Consider the following 24,115-nt stretch of genomic DNA (forward strand, 5'->3'; position numbering starts at 1 on the left):
GCTGACTATGATAGACAGGTGTCAGAACACACAGTGCATCGCAGCTTACTGAGTATGGGGCTGCATAACTGCAGACTGGTCAGTGCCCATGATTACCCCTGTCCACCACCAAAAGCACCTACAGTGGGTATGCGAGTGTCAGAACTGGACCATGGAGCGATGGAAGAAGGTGGCCTGGTCTGATAAAGCACATTTTCTTTTACATCATGTGGACGGCCAGGTGCGTGTGTGTTGTTTACCTGGGGAAGAGATGGCACCAGGATGCAGTATAAAAAGCTGGCAGAGGCATTGTGATGCTCTGGGCGATGTTCTGCTGGGAAACCTTGGGTCCTGGCATTCATGTGGGTGTTACTTTGGCATGTACCACCTACCTAAACATTGTTGCAGACCAAGTACACCCCTTCATGGCAATGGTATTCCCTGATGGCAGTGGCCTCTTTCAGCAGGATAATGCACCCTGCCACACTGCACACATTATTCAGGAATGGTTTGAGGAACATGACAAAGAGTTTAAGGCGTGGCCTTGTCCTCTAAATTGCCCAGATCTCAATCCAATCGAGCATCTGTGGGATGTGCTAGAAAATAAGTGCAATCCATGGAGCCCCCGCCTCACAACTTACAGGACTTAAAGGATCTGCTGCTAAAGTCTTGGTGCCAGATACCAGAGGACACCTTCAGAGGTCTTGTGAAGTCCATGCTTTGATGGGCCAGAGCTGTTTTGGTGGCACGAGGGGGACCTACACAATGTTAGGCAGGTGGTTTTAATGTTTTGACTGATCAGTGTGTATCTCACTGCTGAAAGTCGATGTATGAAAGAGTCATTACATTTCTACATGTCTACTGTTTAACGGTTCACATTAAAATGATAGAATATATTTCAACTGAAGGTTGTGGTTGCGTTATGTGTAAATGCTGGTGTGTCTGTGTAGGATACGATGAGCATGAGAGAGACGGCATAAAATCAACCATCCTTAATGAAGTGAGAGAAAACGTGAGCAAGTGAGGCCGATAAGGGCTGCTTATCGATTTGTTTATTCAAGACATTTTTAGGTGACTGATTATTGAAGCTTTTCAATAGCCCACACAGGACAGACAATAATAGATGTGAGCTTCAGATTTTGTTTATAGAATTGCTTGGTTGCCTTACAGATTGAAAATAACCTGTGTCTCATGTTCCTTTGTGTACATAAACTATACACCTTACCCTATAAAGGCCTCTCTTAGTACCATAGTCTGTCTAAAACAAACTGTTAACCTTATAGTTGCCCTCAAAACCCTTTTCCATTACCAGATTCTGCAATTCAAACAACTTGGGCTATACAAATAAAATTGACTTGACTTGACTTGACCACAGAGGGACACATGAGTCGATACTTGCACTTGAATGTGCACTCGTACAAACATTCTCACGCACGCACACACACAGATGCAGACTTGTGCACTTGGGAGTGGAACGTGTGTGGCACAGAGAAACCATTCATCCCCTACAGCATGTGTACCCACATTGATCACTCACACACACACACACACACACATGCACACACTCACACTCACCTTTTACTCTCTTCTTCAGTCTCTCTCGTTTTCTCTCTCTCTCATAGACACACACACACACACACACACAGAACCCATAAAAGTCTATATAACACAGTGATGTAAAGTGGGTGTGAGGTGAGTGTTTTTCTCTCAGGAAGGCAGCCCCGCTCTGACACAGACTCCTGTGTGCTCCTGGAGAGGAGGGAGAGAGGGAGGAGAGGAAAGGAAAGAGGGAAAGAAATAGAAGCATATATTTCGGCTCAACTCAGAGCAAGGAGCCATGCTCTGAGAGGGGAAAACGCCAAATTTGCCTACCCCCCCCACCCCAGATGGGATTTTTGGATTAAGTCCTTCCATTTGTCTTTAGAGCAGAACCGGAATTTTGGGTTACCTGGACCTAGGCCCCAGCACCAAACCTTCCAGATGCTGTCTTAAAGGACAACATGGTCGACTTTGGTAAGTAAGACTACTGCAACTAGTTTCTGAAACTCAAACTGAGACATTGGGTAACCATGTGTTTATCAGCATTGGACAAAGCTCATATTTGCCTGTCAGCTGTGTACATAGTGTTTGGGGTTTCACATTTAGCTGGCTGATATCCATCTAGAACTAGTTCTGAAGTTTATTGTTTTTTTTTAGTTGTTTTTTTTTTGTTTTAAGACTGACAGATCCAGACAGCCTCCTAGATTAGAAAGATATATCATTCTGTTGATAGCTTGAAATTTGATGTTTTTCCTGTACTTTAAATACATTTACAGTTTGATAGATACCCAACATCGGTATCAGCACATGAGTTTCGAACACTGCTGACAAATTGCAGGGAATTTTGTGTAACTAGCCAAATTGATCGCAGAGCAGAACAGTTAAATGATGCACTTGTTGTTCTGAGGGATGCAGCTGATGAATCCGTGCAAGTACATTTGTTCAAATGCGTTAGTGTCAAATGTGCTCACATGGATTCTTTCACTCACATGTGCATACACACACACACACACACACACACACACACACACACACACACACACACACACACACACACAAAATCCCAAATAGAGACACGCACAGAGCGCCTTTGTGAAAATAGAAATTACGTAACATTGTGTATGTCCATTCCAAGACGGCCTTAAAAAGACAAACAGCCCAGTCAAGCCAGTGGTGGACGGGCAAGGCTTCCTGTCTGCTTGCGCTATAGCCACACATAACATTCTTCAGCATGAAATCTACGGGCCATGCTCACCACAGACAGGACACATCCAGTCACATATGTGACCAAGGTTGTGTATGGTCACATATGTGACCATACACAACCTTGCTATCATGGCACTCAAACCCAACAGGGTCTGGACAGAAATCATTTATTTGCATAACCCACATTCAATGTCAGTCCTGTCAACTTCAGTGCCAATAACTGAAGGAAGGCCTGCCCCTCACATACCTTATACAAGCAGAATTCATTTCCAGGTTGATTGGGAGGTTTCCCCTGACTGGGTCAAGTGTTGAGAGAAAATGTTTGGCTGAGAGCACTGCTCCTTCTCTTTGACTGGAAAAATCCACGGTGTAAACTCAGCCAGAACAACATGCCCTCTCTCTCTCTCTCTCTCTCTCGCTCTCGCTCTCGCTCTCTCTCTTTCCCTCCTTCCTTGAGGCAGACATGACCTTCCCCCTCTCCCCCAGCACACGCACACACACACACACACACACGCACACACGCACACACACACACACAGAGTTTTCCTCAATCAGGTTCTGTTAGTCTTTCATGTCTGGCAGGCTAATGCTGGAGTCAAAAAGTATGGTTAGTGTGAGCTCTCTCGCTCTTTCGTTCACTCTCTCTCTCATGCTCTATCCTCTGCACCCCCCCCCCCCCCACACACACACAAAACCTCCCACACACAAACATACACACATTCGAGGAAACTCAATATTTGTACATACGCATGCAGGTGTGTACTCCCTCTCTCTCCCTCTCTCACACACACAGGCATGAATGCACGCATGCACACCCACACACACAGTATTCATACATACATAGGTAGGTGCACACACAATATTTACACATGAATATTGACACACACACACACACACACACACACACACACACACACACACACACACACACACACACACACATCCCCTCCTCTCTCTTCCCTTTCTCAAAAGTTTTCATATGAAACAGTTTTCATGTGAGCATGTGCACTGTGTCCCGTTACATAAATAAAATGTAAGAGCGGGGTGGAGTGCAAGTCAGAGGAAAGTCACAGTCTCAGTGTAGTGCTGCTGGTATTCAGGGCAAGAGAACAACTTCTCTTCCGTACCTTTGAAACAAGTGGCCCTCATAAAGCAAGGCTATAAATACACACATTAACCAACACATAGCCTGGCGGAAAAATGGCTCGAGTGAGAGAGAGGCAGGGAATGCTGACTAGTGGTTGGATATGGAAAACTGTGTAAGCCCAAGGAGAGTGAGAGAGAGACAGTCAGAGAGACTGAGACAGAGAGATAGACTGGTACACACAGAAACTGTTGGGTAGAAAGACAGTCTTGGGCAAAAAAAAAAAGAAGATTGGATGAGAGACAAAGGGACAGAGACAGAAAGGTCGATACAAAAAGAAAGAGAGTGAAAGACTGAGAGATACAAACAGAAAAAGAGAGAAGGGGGCAGTTGGAGTGTTAGGCCCACCACAAGATATATGTGTATGTATTGCCATATGACTGGCACAATAAAATACTACATAATTGCTAATTATCTCTCTCTCTCTCACGCTTCATATCATCTATGTTTGTTCTGGTGGAATGAGTATTTGATACATTTAAGTGTGATAGACTTAATTTAAAAGAAGGGTGAACATTTCCACTGGAGCCGCCATATTCTATGTTTACAGTTTGAGGAGGTCTGTTACTTTGCACCTGCGTGCTGTAATATTCACAGGACACAGAGGTTTTTTGTTTTTTCCTTCATGTTGCTGTTACGGCACCAGCCAAGTTAATTTTTGGTATTCACCAAAACCTATGAGCAGTCGCTACCACTTGATTGTCTTTTTAACTTAGCGGAACAAGTGCACCTCGAAAAGACTTCCTTTTTTATTTTTGTATTTTCCCCCCCTTTTCTCCCCAATTGCACTTGGCCAGTTACCCTATTTTCTTAGCCGTCCCAGTTGCTGCTCCACCCTGTCTGCTGATGCGGGGAGGGCTGCACACTACCACATGCCTCTTCCGATACATGTGGAGTCACCAGCTGCTTCTTTTCACCTGACAGTGAGGAGTTTCACCAGGGGGATGTAGCACGTGGGAGGATCACGCTATTCCTCCGAGTTCCCCCTCCCCCCTGAACAGGCGCCTCAACTGACCAGAAGAGGTATGACCAGGACACATACCGATATCTGGCTTCCCATCCGCAGACACAGCCAATTGTGTCTGTAGAGACGCCCGACCAAGACCAAACCAGAGGTAACATTGGGATTGGAACCAGCGATCCCCGTGTTGGTAGGCAACAGAATAGACCGCTATGCTTCCCGGGCGCCCCCTCAAAAACACTTCTGTGCCTTTTTTTTTTCCAGGGGAGAGGAATAGATTACAAGATTTGTCATATTACCTGAATGGGTGGAATATGCACTTAAAGTTACTTGGCTGGCAGACAGGGCCTCTCTCCATCCGGCTGCTTGTGCTCGCTGAAGCAATATCTCCATTATGCCACACGGTTTCCATCTGTCATTTTAAACCTGCCAACCAAACAATCCCACCATGCTGTCATTTCAATGTTATGTGACTCTGTTGTATGTACCTGTTAGGTCGGATGATCGATGCCAATATTGAAACTTAGGAGCATGCTTGTCTGCAGTTAAAAACGAGACGTCATCACTACTTTCACCAATCAACAAAACAAATGCTGTCGATTGGCTCAGTGAGACATAGGAGTTCCTCGGTTAAAAACTGGATGTTGCTTTCAAACTAACTCTTTTCTTGTGAGTTACACATCAGAAAAATCACCAAGACTCTGGTTTTCCCCAACATTTGAAACATTGCTATAATCTGACCTATCCTGTCTCCAAGAACCTTCTTGTGATTGGTTGATCAAGACTTGATAATGGCAGTGTCCTTCTCTATGACCTGCCATGTACTAGGATCAAGAAAGTGTCGTTGCTAGAATCTCGGCTAAGTTTGACTCGCTGGTTTATCCTAGGTGCCATGTTTTATATCAACCAACGTGCAAGACATATCAAAGGTAATCCATTTTCAGGATTAGACTGCATCTAATGATTCAGACCAATGCCAAGACAGCCAGTGAGATAGGTGTAGGAGATAGGTGTGTCATTATCTGCCCATCGGCTGTTATCTTGAGGAAGTATTAAGAAGTTGGACAGAGAGAGAAAAAGAGGGTGAGCTGATAGTACTAGAGAGAGAAATCAAGGAAGACAACTGAGCATAGTGTGGGAAAAGTTAATGATGTCTTTTGAGTTTTCAGAAAAAAAGTGCCTGTCACGTTGTGTACAGTACTAAGTGTTTGCGGGTAAAGAATATCAGAGAGACCTACTAGAATAACGTGTAATGCATTTGAGGGTCATGCTGCAGTGTTGTCAACCGTGTGAAGTCTGGGACACCATCATTCATTGCAAACCTCTAATGGGACCCGTCAGCCATGACAACATGCACCATTTGCAAGCTGTATGAGAACACGACTTATGTTGAGCAGTGTGCCTCAGTTTGCATGTCCAGCATTGCATTTATTGAGGTGTAAGGACTATGTCTGGCAGTCATGGCCTTAGATAAGTCCTGTCAGTTTGAACTGACTGAAGTGATTGTGTTTGTGAGTGTCAGTGTATGTGTGTCATTGTGTGCCTGCCCGTGTGTGTGTGTGTGTGTGTGTGTGTGTGTGTGTGTGTGTGTGTGTGTGTGTGTGTGTGTGTGTGTGTGTGTGTGTGTGTGTGTGTGTGTGTGTGTGTGTGTGTGTGTGTGTGTGGACGGACAGTGTCAGCACTTAGGACAGAGCTTAGGCACTTAGGAAAGGAACACATACGTATATTTATACACACTCACACACACACACACAAGCACTCTCGAACATAGAGAGGCTCTACTAACTGAATTTTCTAATTGTCCTCCAGAGCGTCCTTCTCCATTAGGCTTTGCGCTGGCTGGGAGGAGTGCATTTGTTCCTGAGCTCACAGCTCACGTGAACACACACTCTATGATGGCCATGCCCCAGAGATACTCCCACCAGCGGAGGAAAGCTAGCACAGTGGCTGCTCGGAGGATGGAGAGGAGAGGCAGGGACCGGGGGAAAGGCGAGATCGGCGGCCACAACTGTAGGTCTAAGAAGCTGGCTATGCTTTCCAGGTACTGCGTTCACACAGGAGGGCTTGCAGCTCTGACAGCATCTGTTTGTCACAGTTGTTGTCAGATCAGTGTGACTTTTGAACACTTGGTTTGATATTGGAAATAGCAATCATGGTTAGAATCAAAATATTGCACTTGCTGAGCAAGTTTTCACATACCAGGAATTTGGCTTGATGAGTTGCTCACTGTGACACTTGAAATTTTGGAAATTAAAATCAAAATCAAATTTAAGAAAGGCAAGTAAGTAAATAGTGAAAGTAAGTTGTTTAAGAAAAGTCATATCCCATATTCTTTGACATAGAAATGTTGCATGCTGGTCGATTGAATGATTTTGTAACTTTTACTGATACCATCCAGGTCCCTGATCCTGTGCCACTCGAAGCCCAAGGATGACTACCCCAATCCAAAAGATGGGAGCGCTGGGGAGAACTGGGACGGGGACAGGGCTTGGGAGGCAGGCTGGGCAGCAGACCTGGCTGGGGAGAGAGACAGCTGCAGAGACAAACAGATGACCAAGCATCAACCCCTGGAGAAACAAGGAAGCAGTGAAGCAGCTAACCAGCTGGACCACAGCAACCCCCTCAGAGAACACAAGAGGAGCATTAGAAGGTCCTTCAGTATCAAGGTAAGACTGGATCACTTTTCACTATGACTAGATTATATAGATACATCACAGTTGCACATAGCCTCAGTGGTAAATGTTCAAGGTGAAATCCATGATTTCCCCTGTTCCTCACTCTGGCAGGGAGAACTACAAACAAGGTTTAAGTGCCATTTTTACTTATGCTGTCAGCTCAGTAGTTTACAGTACTCGCCCTTTTAAAAACGACATCCTCAGACCAAAACTAACACAGACAATATAATATATTAAAAACTACATCAAACTATATCTGAACATAATGGTGGTAGAATTGGCAGATTACCTGTACAACAGAAGCATTGTCACATCGTCATCAGGTTTTGATCCTTCTACCTGTTTGAGTCGGAATACGTTTACTGCTGCACTAGTGTTCATCCTACCAGGTCAGGAATTTCAATGGCGGTATATGGAGAGTGTCTCCAACCATGGTGAAGAGACCAGTTAGTTTTATGTGACCTGGCTCCGAGGTACAGATAGATGAAATAAAAAATTATTAATGAAGGAAAAAAAATCACAGATTCCAGCTTTAACATGTACAGTAACAGTACAGTACTGTAGCAGCATGCTGCACACGTTTTTTTTTTTCAGAACCACACATGACTCACATCTAGCAGTCTCCACAGTAAATAGCATTAACCTTTTGTCAAGTTTCAAAGACTGATTCAGCCACCATTTTATCTGCACTTATGGAGTGTAAGATTTAAGGTAGTCTGAATGGACGAGCTATCAGTTGTTTATACTTGTTTCAAACTTATTTCACTTCAATCATCATTTAAATGTTACCATTTTCAAAGATTTTTTTTTTTACCCGTACAACCTCACACCCCTTTGAATAAATACACTGAAAACGAATGATTACTGAATGTTTGAGGTACACATGTTTTCCTCTTTGTGCAGTGGGATCCATTTTGGATGACTTACTGCAGCTGTAGTGTTTTCAATTTGTAAATCTGTGGTGTGTTATTACATTGGTTGCTTTTTAGAAAAGTAACTGATTCTAAAAGATCATCCCTAATCATAAATTAGCTCTTATCTTCAAGCTAAGTGCTAGTTTAGCACCTAAACAATTGTTTTGTGTGAAAATACCGTGAAACCGCAGCCATAAAGTATCACATGTCCCAAAGGGCATGCAGCATCATCTTGCTCCATGTGCTCTCTGAGAGTTACTTCTCAGACTGAAATCATTATCACATGTTTTGCATTTTGAGTTGGAGGACCGAGGGCTGTTGCTGGCCTGTTTATCAAGCCTTCAGACAAAGACAGTGTTTGTTTTGTCCCAGTAGCTGTAAGTCATCCTAACTTCTGCAGGCCTTGCAGCAGATTCCTCTGGTGTCAGAGCTGTCCCTCTGACCACGGTGGTCCCGCACCCCCACACCAGGTGGGACTAATTGTGTTGTGCCATTAAGATCATAACTGCAAGAATTGCATTTTCTTTCAAATGCATAAACTGAGCTCCAATGATTTTCTTTATATGCTCATTTATATCTTTTAAACCAGTTTTTTTTTTAATTGTGTCCAGAATACTTCAAGCAGAGGGCAAGAGGACATTCTGATGAGTCTCTTGTCCATCACAAAACAAACAGACATATATGATCATTCATATTCATACATGAATATAAGTTAAGGTCTCCGGTTAATCCGATATGCATGTCTTCGCAAACCCATTTGAACACATGGACACGCACGAAGGAACTTGGATTCATCACAGCGTGCCAATGAATCCGACAGTTTCCCCGTGACCGCTGCAGTGACAGTGATCATCCCAATATGCTTGATACATGATACATGATGATACATGGGTAGGATGCACTTGCATTTCCTGTGAACCTTGTTATCTTTGCGTTGTGATCCCTATTGCCTATACATCACACTATACATTGACAGACTAGAAAACACAAGTTCTGGACAACATAGAAGGCAATATATAGTTTTAAAGGTCGTTATGTCTCAATCCAAACGTTCATTGACTTTTAAGCACACTTGTTAAAGCCAGAAAAATTAAAATAAAATACAGAAATGTTTCCAATGGCTGGTTTAGAGTGATTAAAATAACTGTAGTCAATGCAGAACTACATTATGGTGCATGGTGCACATATGTGTATATATTTTGCTCTTATTTCTATTTCTTATTTTATCTTTCATTTCTATTTGTTTCTGTTTTTATTGTTTCTATTTTCTTGTTATTTTGTTAGTTTTTAGTTTTTTTCTTTACCAGAGTGCGAGTGTCTGTAATAGGACCCAATTTCCCCTCGAGGGTGAATAAAGTATTCTGATTTGGATTTTCCAAAGCACTGAAGAGAACATCAGAGAAAGGTTAACAAAGTTAACCTTCCCTTTGAGAAATTTAAAAGACAAGTTTCAGTGGCTATTTTGATCGCATAGTCCCTTCTCTCACTGACACGTTTCTGCCCGATGTGAGCAAAACAAGTTTTGATGATCAGAAGTGTTTCCAGACTTTTTAGCTTTTCATATTTACATATTTAAAATTCACCAAAATGCAGCTTGGTGGGTACACAGCCAGCGGCTCTGTGTTCATTGACTAAAGTTGGTAACTGTCAGTAACAGATGAAATTGAACTGAACGCTGATGTAATTGGACAGTTATTTTCCTGTTTAGTTTTGCCAGGACACTCATCAATCACCCACAATTAACCACAGCAGAAAAAGAAAAGAATGGATATAAGGATATATACTTTTGCCTCTTCTGTTTGTGATAAGTCTTTTCTGGTTGAGCACAGGTTTTTGGATGAAAACAGATGGGATGGAGGCTGAGGTTAAAGTCACGTCAGTGTCTGCAAAGTTCATTTTATGGTTGAATCCAGAGTATTATCCAAGCTCGTCAGTTCTTTTATATTAAAACAGACGATAAAACAGGAAGTTCATACTAAACAACTGCTCTATTCAGAGTGAGCATAATGCCTTTTATTTACATCCATCATCCATCAGGCAACATGTCTCTATGCACTGCTTTTGGTAGCCTTTGTCAGTAACAGACTCATCCATATACATAATTATTATCGTTTGAGAAGAACCTCATTTAACCCCTTCAGAAAAACACCTTTTACCTGTACTACAATCTCATAATGCATAGCTTTCTTTTGAGAGCTGTCTAAACATTCAAGCGGTTAACCCCATAAAGTTACTCCATAAGTTGATGGTTTGAGAAAATGCTATGACTGTTTCCTTATTTTTTTTCTTCTTTGTGGTCAACTCACTAACGCAGAGGGGTGATTTTGCCATAAAGCAGACTTTTCCTAGTATAGAGGTCCCCTTATGCCTCCCTTCTGCGTGTGTGTGTGTGTGTGTCTGGTACAGGAGAGCAGTATCTGGAGGATGTGTGTTGCCATGAGGCCTGCTGAGGAGATGCGGGGCCCACATATGGCTGATAACAGCGCCCAGACAGAGGACAAAGAAACCAGTGTGGAACCAGGAGGAAATGTGGGGGAGCTATATAGGTGAGCATACACAATACCACATGTCCAACTAATTTACAAAACAAGTATACATTTCAGTGGAAGCTGGTGGAAGAAAATAGCATAATTTTTATGTTGCTAGCGGTGATCCTTGTCCTAAAAAGATCCAAATGTAACCAAAGACTCGTTCAACATCCAAGACAATAATTTCCCAGCAGGGGAGCCATGAAAGTAGCCATAATTACACATTACGTCTAACTTACATTCATACATTTCAGTGGAACATGGTGAAAAAGAGACACAATTTTTTGCTGTTTTTAACCTTGTCATCAGTAGATGCAATTGTAAACAGGAACTCTTTCAACATCTAAGGAAGTAAGTCTCCCCAATCACTGATACTGTGTGTAGCAACTACACATTGTTTACTGCAAAGCATTATGTGCCCTTGCACCAAAACAGCTATCTGCTATGTTTTCTTGCTAGGAGCTCTTACCTCCCAAGCCCAGACAAGCTGGCACCCTTTAACGGACAGTGTCTGAATGACCAAGCAAGGATGGAGGGGGATGCTGGGAGAAACATCCACAGTAAAAACAGCTACGAGGTAAAATCAACCTACAAGCTGACTGAACCCAATGAGACTCAAGAACTCAGAGTGGGACTCTCATTTTTCTTTTCCAAATGATCAAAAGGAAACTATGAGCCTCATTCATCAATCGTTCGTACGTACAAATTTGTTCTGACACACCCATGGGATTTTTTTTAGCCCTCAAATTGTCTGACAGGTAGGAGCAATGCCTGATGGTTATTTGTAATTCCTTCCCCCTAACATCTATTGTCTACCTCTTGCAACGAGCCATCACCCAAGCTTGCAAAGACATAATTTTAGCCAACTGGTGTCTAAATTCAGGGGTTACCCAGGTTCTACACTGGTTTCTGAGACAAACTCCAGGGCTAAAAAATCCCATGGGTGTGTAAGAACACATTTATACATACTAATGATTGATGAATGGACCCATTGTCCTTAGTTAAACTCATTAGAGCAAGATGTACATTGATAAAATGGTTGCGTCGTTTTCAAAACACCGAAGTTTAATCTTTGGTGTCTTCTTAAAAACGTCAGACAGTTCTTTATTTTGTTGTTGTTTTTTTCAGTCTGAACACATACCAACTGCGATTTAACACATGTTGAGATGAACAGTTATTCAGTGTTACACAGAAACTACACACACACACACACCCACCCATCCAGACATGTTGAAAACAAAAAGTGTTAAAATGTATTTGATTCTCCTCACTGTAGTCACTTGCGTGGGCTTGGGATTTTTCCCATGCTACAACCACATTCCAAGTCAACCACACACACACACACACACACACACACACACACACACACACACACACACACACACACACACTTGGTCACTGCAGATTCCAGTCAGGAATAGTCGGGCAGAAGATGTAAGAAAATATTATAACTGGAACTTATTAAAACAAAAAAAAACAGTTGGACTAAAATGAAGAGAAAATGTTGAATTCAAGAAAAGATGATGATAAAATAATGCGTGGCTGCATCACAAGTTCGGACATTAGTCCCACAGTCTTGAGACATTCATCAGAGAAACTCTTGTCTTAATGAAATCACAGACCAGAACAGTGTGAGTGGGTGTAAAGTGAGAAGGTTCACTTTGTTTTCTCTCTTCTACTAAGCTCTGTCTTGTTGACTGGAGCAGGACAGATAGATAATTTCAAAAACCTTTTACATTCATTTCAGAGTCAATTACCTGATTAATTGCTTGATATTAAAGAAAAAAACGTATAAGATGTATATAATCAAAATATTATTTCAAAACAACTTATTTATGTACCTAACATGTTTAATGATATTGAGTGTTATGTTCATGTGAGAAACTTATTTTCTTTGAGTGAGCATGGTATGTTTGAATTCGATGAAATTTCATTATAGATGATGGTCTTCTTATAGAATTTTTCAAATTGTGTTTTAATCATTACTAAATAATGGACCTTGTGTGGGCTTCCATGTTTTTCGAGTACAGAGGTAATCGTGCAAGCGGAGATGCCGATCCAAGTGGAGTCAGTTCAAGTCTGTTGGAGAGAATGTTAAAACCTCAGCTGCAGGACAGGAGACAAACACACAGACAGTGAGAAGGATGGAACAAATTGGAGAGAAAGAAAAAATGTTAGCATGTCAAGTGACCACTCTGGACTCAGCAGATCCTGTTATATTCTTTCATAACTGCACCTCGCGGAAGGCGAGTGTGCTCTTACTAACTCGTCCCTCCATGATAATTGATACACAGAAGAGAAATAGAACAGTCACCATGGATATCAACTTCAAAACAGCCATGTCCATTATTTCCATTATTTCAGTCTGTTTCCTGATGGAGATCATTGATGACACAAACCGCTCGGAAAACGAGAGTGCATTGTTATGCAACATTTGAAGCAAGGCTGAAGGCTGTCAACATGTACACTACATGGCCGAAAGTATGTGGACACCCGAACATCACACCCATATGTGCTTGTTGAACATGTCATTCCAAAACCATAGGCATTGTTATGGAGTTGGCGCCCCCCCCCTTTTTTTTTTTACTGCTGTAACAACCTCCACTCTTCTGGGAAGGCTTTCCACTAGATTTTGGAAAAAGGCTGTGGGGATTCACTCCTATTCAGTCACAAGAACATTAGTGAGGTTGGGCTCTGATGTTGGGGAGAAGGCCTGGCTCACAATCGGCATCCCAGTTCATCTCAAAGGTGTTGGATGGGGTTGAGGTCAGGGCTCTGTGCAGACCAGTCAAGTTCTTCCACATTGAACTCAGCAAACCGTGTCTTTATGGACCTCGTTTTGTGCATGGAGCATTGTCATGCTGAAACAGGAAAGGGTCTTCACCAAACTGGTGCCACAAAGTTGAAAGCACACAATTCTCTAGAATGTCACTGTATGCTGTAGCATTAAGATTTTTCCTCACTGGAACTAAGGGGCCTTAGCCTAAACCATGGAAAACAGCCTCAGACCATTATTCCTGCTCCACCAAACTTTATAGCTGGCACTATGCATTCGGGCAGGTAGTGTTCTCTTTGCATCCACCAAACCCAGATTGGTCCATCAGACTACTAGATAGTGAAGCGTGATGCATCACTCCAGAGAACAATGGCGGTGTGCTTTAACACCACTCCAGCTGATGCCTGGCATTTCACGTGGTGATCTTAACCTTGTGTGTGGCTGCTTGGTGATTGAAACCTCTTTCATGAAGCTCCCAACAAACAGTTCTTGTGCTGACGTTGCTTCCAGAGGTAGTTTGGAACTTGGTGGTGAGTGTTGTAACCGAGGACAGACGGTTTTCACGCACTAGGAGCTTCAGCACTTGGCGGTCCCATTCTGTGAGTTTGTGTGGCCTACCACTTCATGGCTGAGCTGTTGTTGCTCTGAGACGTTTCCACTTCACAATAGCAGACTTACAGTGGACCAGTAGGGTAGAAGTTTGAGCAACTGAAAGGTGGCATCCTATGACAGTGCCACGTTGAAATTCAGTGAACGCTTCAGTGCAACCCATTCACTGCCAATGTTTGTGTACAAAGATTGCATGGCTGTGTGCTTGATTTTATGCATCTATTAGCAATGGGTGTGGCTGAAATGACCAAATATACTCATTTGAAGGGATGTCCACATAATTTTGGCCATATAGTATACATGATTGTGTCTAGTCTTAGACTAGATCAGATAAATTGGTTGAGCCCAAAGCTTTTTCATTTTCTCATTTTTTGTGTGTTGTTCAGGATACTTCTAGGTGTGAGAACAATCTGCCCTCTCTTGGCTACACAGCAGGCCCTCAGCATCCTCCTCCCATAACCCCTTCAGATCCTTCAACACTGAATAGCTGCACAGACAAAGAGCTTATGACCAACAACCTTCACATCAAGGTAACAGTCTATTAGCTTCTCTCACACCACACTAGACAGTCAGTAGGAAAGAATGATGTGGAGTGGCCAAAGATGGCCTTTGTCACATTGTTATAGTACTGTTAAGATATTATTCCATATAACCTTTTCAGTACAGTATTTGATTCATAGTAGTAGCGTTTTAGAGATAATGTTCCTTTATCAATCACACTATAAACATAGGTTATGAGGCATAGTTAAGATAAACATGATTAATTAATTGATTAAAGCTTTATTTATATAGCACTTTTTAAAACACACAGTTACACTTCACACACATGAAAAATATAATTAAATAAATAAAATAAAATAATTTACAATATAAAACATGGTACAATGGGAAACAAACCAAACTAAAAACAAACCAAAACAAAAGATGGGGATGGGGATCTGTAAAAAGGCTTGCGTAGGGGGCGCCTGGGTAGTGTGGCGGTCTTTTCCGTTGCCTACCAACACGGGGATCAGCAGTTCGAATCCCTGTGTTACCTGGTTGGGCATCCCTACAGACACAATTGGTCCGTGTCTGCGGGTGGGAAGCTGGATGTGCGTATGTGTCCTGGTTGCTGCAATAGCACCTCCTCTGGTCGGTCGGGGGCGCCTGTTCGTGGGGAGGGGAAACTGGGGGGACTAGCGTGATCCTCCCATGTGCTATAAACCCCCTGGCGAAACTCCTCACCGTCAGGTGAAAAAAAGCGGCTGGCGACTCCACATTTATCAGAGGAGGCATGTGGTAGTCTGCAGCCCTCCCCAGATAAGCAGAGGGGGTGGAGCAGCGACCAGAATGGCTCGGAAGAGTGGGGTCATTGGCCGGATACAATTGGGGAGAAGAAGGGCAGAACCCCCCCCCCCCCCCCCACACACACACACACACAAAACAAAAAAAAGGCTTGCCTATACAGATGGGTTTTTAAAAGCCGTTTAAAACGGTCCAAAAATTCAGCAAATCTAATAGATTGGGGCAGATTACTCCAGAAGTTCGGGGCTAAAACCGAAAAGGCGTGGTCATCTTTTTTTTGCAGTTGAAGCGGGGATGGATAAAAGACCGAGATTTAAGGATCGGAGAGATTGGGTAGATCAGAAATATAGCTGGGGGCAAGGTCCTGTAGTGCTTAAGATATTGTAATTTATTCTGAATTTTATTTGGAAGCCGATGGAGGGACGCAAGAACAGGAGTAATGTGGGACCTACGGCTAGTTCTAGCTAATAGTCTGGCAGCTGCATTTTAAATCAACTGTAAACGATTTAAAGAAGCTTGACTGAGGCATGTGTAGAGGGAGTTACAATAATCAAGACGAGAGAAAATGAAAGTGTGAATTATTAGTTCGAGATCCCTAGAAGACAAAATATATCTGATTTTTGTGATATTTCTCAGCTGAAGAAAACAGGACTGTACGAGCTTATTAACATCGTGGTCAAAAGACATGATGCTGTTACAGTGCTTTACAGTGCTTACATGGTAACTATACATTGAAAATAGTAATTGTTACATTAATATGTGCATTTTTATAGTATATTTTAAATGATTTAAATATTGATTTTGTTGCATAGTCATGCGCTTTGGGCTGTATAGTGTATTTTATGAGAAATTACACATCCTGTAGCAACCTGGGAGGAAGTATTAATATGTTGGTGAAAAAAGTAGATTTATCCGATTTGAATACATTTCTATAAGGAAAAGGTGTCATTTCTTTTAGCCCGAAAATAATTAGCTCCATCTATGTATGCTGTAAATGTGTATTCACTTGTGTGTGTGTGTGTGTGTGTGCGTGTGTTTGTGCATGCACATCTCTTTGTGTTTGTAATTTGTGTACATTTTTGTATTTCTGTCTGTGTGTTTGTGTGTAGTTTCCGATCCCAGAGGTGAATGAGGAGAGATGCTGGGAGAAAGATAAGACAGAGCAGAGCTCACAGGGACAGACGGCCTGCAGCAGGACACGCTCCAATTCAACTAGTGTGTATCAACACACCCACTTTCCAACACAGGCATACACACATCTGCCCACGAATTCATACACACACACACACACACACACACACACACACACACCGTCACACACACATCTAACTCCTTGTTAGACGTGTGTGCCCTCGTTGTTTCCCTTCTCATCACATAAACTGTTGTGCTAATTGATGAGATCTTGTTGAATTTCCTTCCTGTCCTCGGAAGCAGGCTGTCATTGATAATGCAAAAAGAGGACACTGAGCCTTCTCTGTCTGCAGCCTCTCCTGCAGGGTTCTTCTCGATCTCATCCACCTGGTTGATGTAAAGGGTTCATAAACACTGAGGTTCAGATGCGATACTGTGTGCCCTTTACCCAGGTGTGCACCCCTACTGGATCGGAGACCTAGACGCCATCATTATGAAGACGCCAGAGCTTTGTCCCAGTCTTCCTCAAAGAAATGGTGGTTTCTATGGCACCCGGAAGTCCCTGTCCCAGCAGCTAGAGTTTCCTCATATCACTACACAGGTAAAGAAACTAGTGCATAATTTTTGTGTGTGTGTGTGTGTGTGTGTGTGTGTGTGTGTGTGTGTGTGTGTGTGTGTGTGTGTGTGTGTGTGTGTGTGTGTGTGTGTGTGTGTGTGTGTTCTCCAGAAGGTGGGGGATGGGGGAAAGCAGACTGCATATAGCAGGATTAATCTCAAATAATTCCAATAACTGGCAATAGATTCAGTTAATTACAGTTTATCTGTGAAAACTAAATCATGCTTATCAAGCATAAAATACCTATTGGTTGAGGTAAGTGCATTAGCTCTGTCTACTCTGATAATGACACATCATCATATTCCTATATCCTGACTTCGAGGCATGATACAAGATCCTTGATAGAAATTTAGCTCTTAAGTGACTGGGTGGTAAATTGTTTCTGCTCATTACAGCACTACTGATTTAATTTATTTATTTGTCAGTCTGATGTGAACTGTCGATCTCTCAACCGGTGTTAATAAGGTTAAAAAAACATTTTCCTTTATATTGATTTAGAGACTTTAAAGCAAGAGTAGGAAGCTTATATTTCCAGTTGTTCAAGAGAAACCAGAGAAATAATGCAATAATGGGCTATATTTTCGTGAATCAGGGAACAAACGCAGATGCAGGCACACATGGGTGTGTCCAGTGTATCTTTGGTAATTTGGTTGCTCCAGCATCCCCGCGACCCTGAGAGCAGGATAAGCGGTTAAGATAATAGATGGATGGATGGATGGAGACGCAAACACAATCGTCAAAAAAGAGGTTGGATTAGAATGAATATATTATAATCAGATGGCGATGAGGCAGACTTTGACTTGGTCAGTCACATCAGCTCCTCTCATACCCTTTAAATGCACAGTGGTGCAGTGTATTGTCAATTTCATGAAAATGGATACCAAAAATAAACACCCCCCCCAGCTGCACCACCACAACCATCTTGGTGCAGGCGGGTCTCATTTGAGTTCTGAAATTACCAAACAGACAGCAGGCGGGAAAAATTCACATTGGGCTCTAGGAAATTGCATAATAAGCCTGCCGTCTCTGTGACAGCACGCAAATAGAGCCCAAAGTCTTACTCTGTGTGTGTGTGTGTGTGTGTGTGTGTGTGTGTGTGTGTGTGTGTGTGTGTGTGTGTGTGTGTGTTATATTCCCTTCCTCTCCAGCCTGTGCATCGGCCTTCACGCTCTCTGAGCTCCGCTCAGCTTCTCCACTCCTGCAGTAACTTCCAGGCCTTCATCATTTGTAACATTGTGCTGATGAAGGGCCAGGGGAAGGTAGGTCTTCAGATCCATCTCATCTGCTCTCGTTGTAAGTTGCTTTGGATAAACGTTATCTGCTAAATATAAAAATGTAAACCTATGGACACAACACCTAAAACATGTTTTGTTTTTTTTTTGTTTTAATTTTTCATTATTTCACCGTTCTGTTTGCTTTTATGGGGTACATCTTTTACTTCTATTCTTTTAGTTTTCCATTGCTTTCAGCTGTTGTTCATGCACATTTTATGACATTTCCTTTTCTTTGGAGAAAGTGTCTGCACACTGCCCTTATAGTTTTTATTCACAGATCAATCTTTTGTTCTGCTAAGGATTTTTGTCATGGTTTATAATGATTGAGACTGCTGTGATTGGTTGTCTTTTAACATAATCATACTTTTTAGGTTTTCACTTTTTGCAATGGGTGTTTCTGGAATATCTAGGGCCTTGGCTTCAGTATCGTTGGAGGGAGGGACAGCATGTATGGACCAATGGGCATCTATGTGAAGACCATCTTCCCTGGAGGGGCAGCAGCCACGGATGGAAGGCTGCAGGAAGGTGAGTGTGATACTCACGATTAGGTATCTGATTTATATACTTTTTTTTCTTTCTGGAGTTTACGTCTATTGTTTTATACATTTTGCTGCTTGTTATTACCATTGTGAGGCACTTCGGGGCCCTAGTTTAAATGGATGCCTTCATAAAGGTTTACTCTCATGCCAGGTCCATACTGTATTCTTAAGTATAATGCTTTTTAATGGAATGAATCATTCTGCAGTAACAGTGGGTGTATGCATTTTCCGCTGTCTACGCAGAAAATAGACCCTTATTTCCCTCACTTCTACCTAACTTACTGTAAATCTTCTATTTAGTATGTCAAGTGAAATCTCATGGGATTCATGTAAGCCGGCCTGTGGCAAGACCAGTGGAAGGTTCAGAGATGAGGATGGACACGGATTAGTGAATACACAGTGCTTTCTTTATTTACAATACTAAATGTCCTTACTTGCATGCTGCATGGGCTGGTGCTCAGGCATGCTGGCACCTTTTGTCACATGGTCTTCTTTCTCCTGCATTTGCTCCTTTAGTTTTGTCAGTGTGTCAGTCCAGGACTCAGCTCTCTGCAGAATATAAAGCATGGCATGTTAATTGAGCACACCTGAGGCTGATCACTACACAAGCGCCATCACATCCTCTCTCCCACGACCCCTCTCTTTCCGCTTGTAACCGAGGCTAAACCACACCCCTCTACCACATACCCCCACTGTCCAACTTAGACCGGGGCTACATCTGGCCGACAGCCAACCCCCTTCCGGATTGATGGGCAGGCACTGCTTCTCCACAGTGTTGTGCTTTTGCTTCCTCTCTGCTAGCTGAGGTTTCTTCCTATTTTTTCTCCCTTTAAAGGATTTTTAAGGAGTTGTTCCTTATTCGATGTGAGGGTCTAAGGACAGGATGTTGTGTTGCTGTAAAGCCCCTTGAGGCAAATTTGTAATTTGTGATATTGGGCTATACAAATTAAATTGACTTGACTTGACTTAATGTACCGCACCGGGCGATCGACTCCCTCCACCTCCTTGGACAATACGATCCCCAGCCCTCTGTCCAACATGTCGGTCTACAAGACAAAAAGGGAGAGACATTGGGGATGTGGAGCAGTAGCTCCCCACAAAGGGCTTGTTTAACCCTCTTGCCACCTGACACTGCTCCATTCGCTGGACCGGATCTGAGGCAACCTTTCAGATGAGATCGGTCAGGGGATTGGTCAGCTCTACAAAGGCGGGGATGAATCATCTAAAATAGCTGGCTAGTCCCAGGAATGCCCTCACCTGCTTCTTGGTCCTAGGCTGGCTGCAATTGCTGCAGTCTTATCTGGGGGCACACTAAGCCTGCCACCTAAGTGGTACTCCAGATACTGTACTCCCACTGCGTACTAATTTGGGTTGGCTGTGAACCCCGCCTGCTTCAGACTCGAGCATCGTTGCCACCTGCTGCATATGCTGGTCCCAGCTGCTACTGTGGATGATCTCATCATCCAAGTAGGTGGCAGCATATGCAGCATGTGGCTACAGTACCCAGTCCATGAGGGGCAGAAATATGGCTGGAGCTCCGAACAATCCAAATGGAAGTGGCACTAACTGGTATAAATTAGCTGTTTTTCCTTAGACTCTGCAGCAAGCACGGCGTTATGGGTGGGCCTGACGGTCCTAGGCCCGCCCACTTTTCACCAGGCCCACCCTACAATTTTCCTACTCAAAAAAAAAAAAATTTTTTTTTACAAATTTTCATTTAGTAATAAATGATTCGAAATCAGCCAATAATCGCATGATTTTGTGCTAAAAATAGTTTTTATAAACATAATTTTATATGTTGATGTTCATGCGCAAGCAAGTTCATGAGACGTGATGTGATATTCGATGCCAGCGGGATAGGCTAGGCTAGTTCCAACTGCCATACCAAGCGTTGCTTTTTTTCACAGAAACATATAAGCGGTCGGCTATGCTACCGTATGTGGGTGGAGGCTATGGCGCAACCAACTTTGTTTAAGCTCTTTAAACGTGCACGAACGGTGTCAGACTCGGAGTCGTCACTACAACCAGGAGATGACCAAGAGTTGGTATCCACAACTCCACGCTCTTCCTCTCCGCCACCGTCTTGTGATCATAGAGATTTGTAGACTGTGATTGATAGTGATTGATAATGAACTCTAGTAGCATGTCTTTACATGAGAGATAACGTTATGAGCGAGTTCTGAATACTGGCTTGCTGCTCTGCTCGCGTTACTCGGGCGTCCCAATTCAATTCATTTAAACCTCCTTCCCAAAGGGGACTTTGCATATCCTACGCAACGCTGTAATACCAAACTGCACCACTCTAGGTAGTGCGTAGGGTGGGTATTGGGACAGGGCCTTTGATTGGGCTGTGGTTGCTTGGTCACAGACCTGTTGCGCCCTCTATTGGTCGGTCAGGGATAGAATTATAGTTCAAAATAGTCACTCACTGGCTTTCAACGTTGGCAAGTGATGGTACTGCTGCTGTTCAAGCAATATATATTTTGCACTGAGTAATTTTTAACATTTTGGCTCATTTTGTCAATGTTGCATGAATTATGAGGGTTTTTTGTGATTACATTTGTTATTCTATCTAGCTCGATTTTGGTCTCAAAATGCACCAAATTGATGCATTTAAATGATCAATATTGAAACATTTTCTTCCTGGGGAGCATGCCCCCGGACCCCCCTAGGGAATTCCAGGCCCATCCATAATTGGCCTGGCCCACCCAAAACTGAAATCCTGGAGCCATGCCTGCTCTGCAAACAAAGGAATCTGCCAGTAGCCCATGGTTAAATCCAGTGTCCAAAAAGAGCAGAGCCAAGATGGTCCAGAAGTTCATCGACCTGCACCATTGGATAGGCATCAAACTTGGATACATTCACCTTGCGATAGTTTACACAGAACCGTATAGACCCATTGGACTTACACACAAGAATTATGGGGCTACATCAGTCACTATTAAGACTCCTCTATTACCCCCATTTCCAGCATGGCCTTGACTTCTGTCTGAGTATTCTTTTGGTGTCCATGCATTCGGTATGGATGTGAGCGCACTGTTACACCCAGAGATGTCACTATGCGGTGCTTAATGAGGTTTGTGCGTCTTGGCAGGGAGGAAAACATCAGCAAAACCTCGGCTTTCTGGCAGGTTGAGAGATGGTTCTAACAATGGAGGGAGGCAGATTGTTCTGTTTTTGCACCTCTGGACCCAACACCTCTCTGATACTACTGTGGCCAGAGAAAAAGGGACTGCCTCACTCCATGCTTTTAGGAGATTGAGGTAGTAAATCTGTGTTGCACCTCCCCTGTCATCATGCACAACCTCAGTTGATATCGCCCATTCACCATGTAACCACAAAGGTTCTTTGCCACTTGGCAAGGAATTTGGAGTTGGATCTTGGAAGTAATCCGTGGACTTTCTCTGCTGGTGCACATTGATGCAGTTGCACTTTTTATACACACTCTGCTGATGTTCCTAGGCCTGGAGCAAATTCTCCAGTGATAACCACCCCAGTGTATGGAGTTTTGCTCTCAAGTCCAGGACATACTGTACTTTGTTTTACTGGTGCTTGGACTGTTCTCCCAGCTTTTTTTAATCAATCCCAACACACCCCTCGGTGTTCTGCCAAACAGCAACTCACTAGGGTGTGGGGTGTGAGGGGAGACCTCGGAGGCCTGGGGCACCTACTGAATTGTAAACAGCGGATCCAGTCATTTATCCCAATTGCACCTACCCCCATGCACAAACTTATGAATCATGTTTGTTTTATTAAAGCTCTCCACGGGCCCATCTGTTTGGGGATGATACACACTCGGGCGGATCAATTAACTTGAAACGTTTGCATAGTGTGCGTGATATAAACGATGTGCCATGGTCAGTTAAAATCTCTTTTGGGATTCCGACGTGGGAAATTACATGAAAATGCCTGCGCAACACTCTTAGCCGAGTTGTTATGCAATGGCACAGTTTTGGTATAGCATGTTGTGTAATCCACTAACTAACAGAAAATGTTATCCCCATGCATGGAGATCTAATGGCTCGATAAGGTCCATGCCAATACACTGAAATGAGACCTCAATTAATCGTTAAGGGCGCAATGGCGCTTTTGGGGGGGCAGTTAGTTTACCAACTGGCATTCCCAGCAAATCGCACACCACGGCCAAACGTCGTCGTGAATGCCCGGCCAGTAAAATTGAGCCAATATTCGGTCGTTTTATCGTAACTGAGGTGACCTGCCATGGGGTTGTGATGGGCTGCCTGGAAGATCAGTTCCCAGTGGCCTGTTGGTACCAGTTGCATGGCTGCCTGCCCAGTTTGAGTATCGCGACTCACTCGATATATCCAGTCTCTAATAAAGTGCAAAATATGGTGGAGTGAGTACGGTGTTTGGGTGGACCTGTTGACCGTCCATGGTCATCACACGGTTAAGGTCAAAGTGCAGTATGTTATCCCAAGTGTGCTCGATGGGGAAGTCCTCCATTGGGCAGATGACCGGAGCCATGGTTGACTTCCCCTTGCCTGACTCGGATGAGTTCGTATCACCATTTAGTACCACGCACTACTCGCACCGCCCTGGCTGTCGCTCTTGCTGCCCTGTGGTCTCAACCATTTTATCAAACCCTGGCCAATCTGAGCCTAATAAAAGGGGTGGAAACTGACCATGGCCTGGACGTTTGGCCCCCCCCCCCCCCCCCGATATCTTATTTCGATGGCCATCACCAGATACTTGTGAATATGTCCATGCACACACCAAATTTCCACCCACAATGCCCCTGCCAGTGCCCCGGGCTGAACCAGGCTTTGGTGGATCAGCGTCTGCATGCAGCCTATGTCCACCAAAGCCTGATAAAGTATACCCCCTTGCATACAGTATGCTTTTTTTTCCCATCTGGAGTATGTGAGGGGGCTGACGTGCCAAGAACCCGGACCAATTCCATTGATGGACACTCCTGCCAC

General features: G+C 43.4%; 1 protein-coding gene across 1 annotated transcript in view; it reads left to right on the forward strand.

The window, feature by feature from the left end:
* Positions 1-1,897: 1,897 nt before the first annotated feature.
* il16 (interleukin 16) overlaps positions 1,898-24,115 on the forward strand; it is a 51,514-nt gene continuing 29,296 nt past the window's right edge. The window contains exons 1-10 of the mRNA XM_056278724.1: positions 1,898-1,992; positions 6,639-6,870; positions 7,228-7,495; positions 10,825-10,964; positions 11,406-11,523; positions 14,718-14,861; positions 16,725-16,830; positions 17,199-17,347; positions 18,511-18,621; positions 19,047-19,161. Of these exons, the coding sequence (XP_056134699.1) occupies positions 1,980-1,992; positions 6,639-6,870; positions 7,228-7,495; positions 10,825-10,964; positions 11,406-11,523; positions 14,718-14,861; positions 16,725-16,830; positions 17,199-17,347; positions 18,511-18,621; positions 19,047-19,161 (1,396 nt within the window). The 5' untranslated portion in view covers positions 1,898-1,979. The remainder of the gene's footprint in view (positions 1,993-6,638; positions 6,871-7,227; positions 7,496-10,824; positions 10,965-11,405; positions 11,524-14,717; positions 14,862-16,724; positions 16,831-17,198; positions 17,348-18,510; positions 18,622-19,046; positions 19,162-24,115) is intronic.

Source organism: Lampris incognitus, chromosome 4 (assembly GCF_029633865.1).
Source record: "Lampris incognitus isolate fLamInc1 chromosome 4, fLamInc1.hap2, whole genome shotgun sequence".
Lineage (NCBI taxonomy): Eukaryota > Metazoa > Chordata > Actinopteri > Lampriformes > Lampridae > Lampris > Lampris incognitus.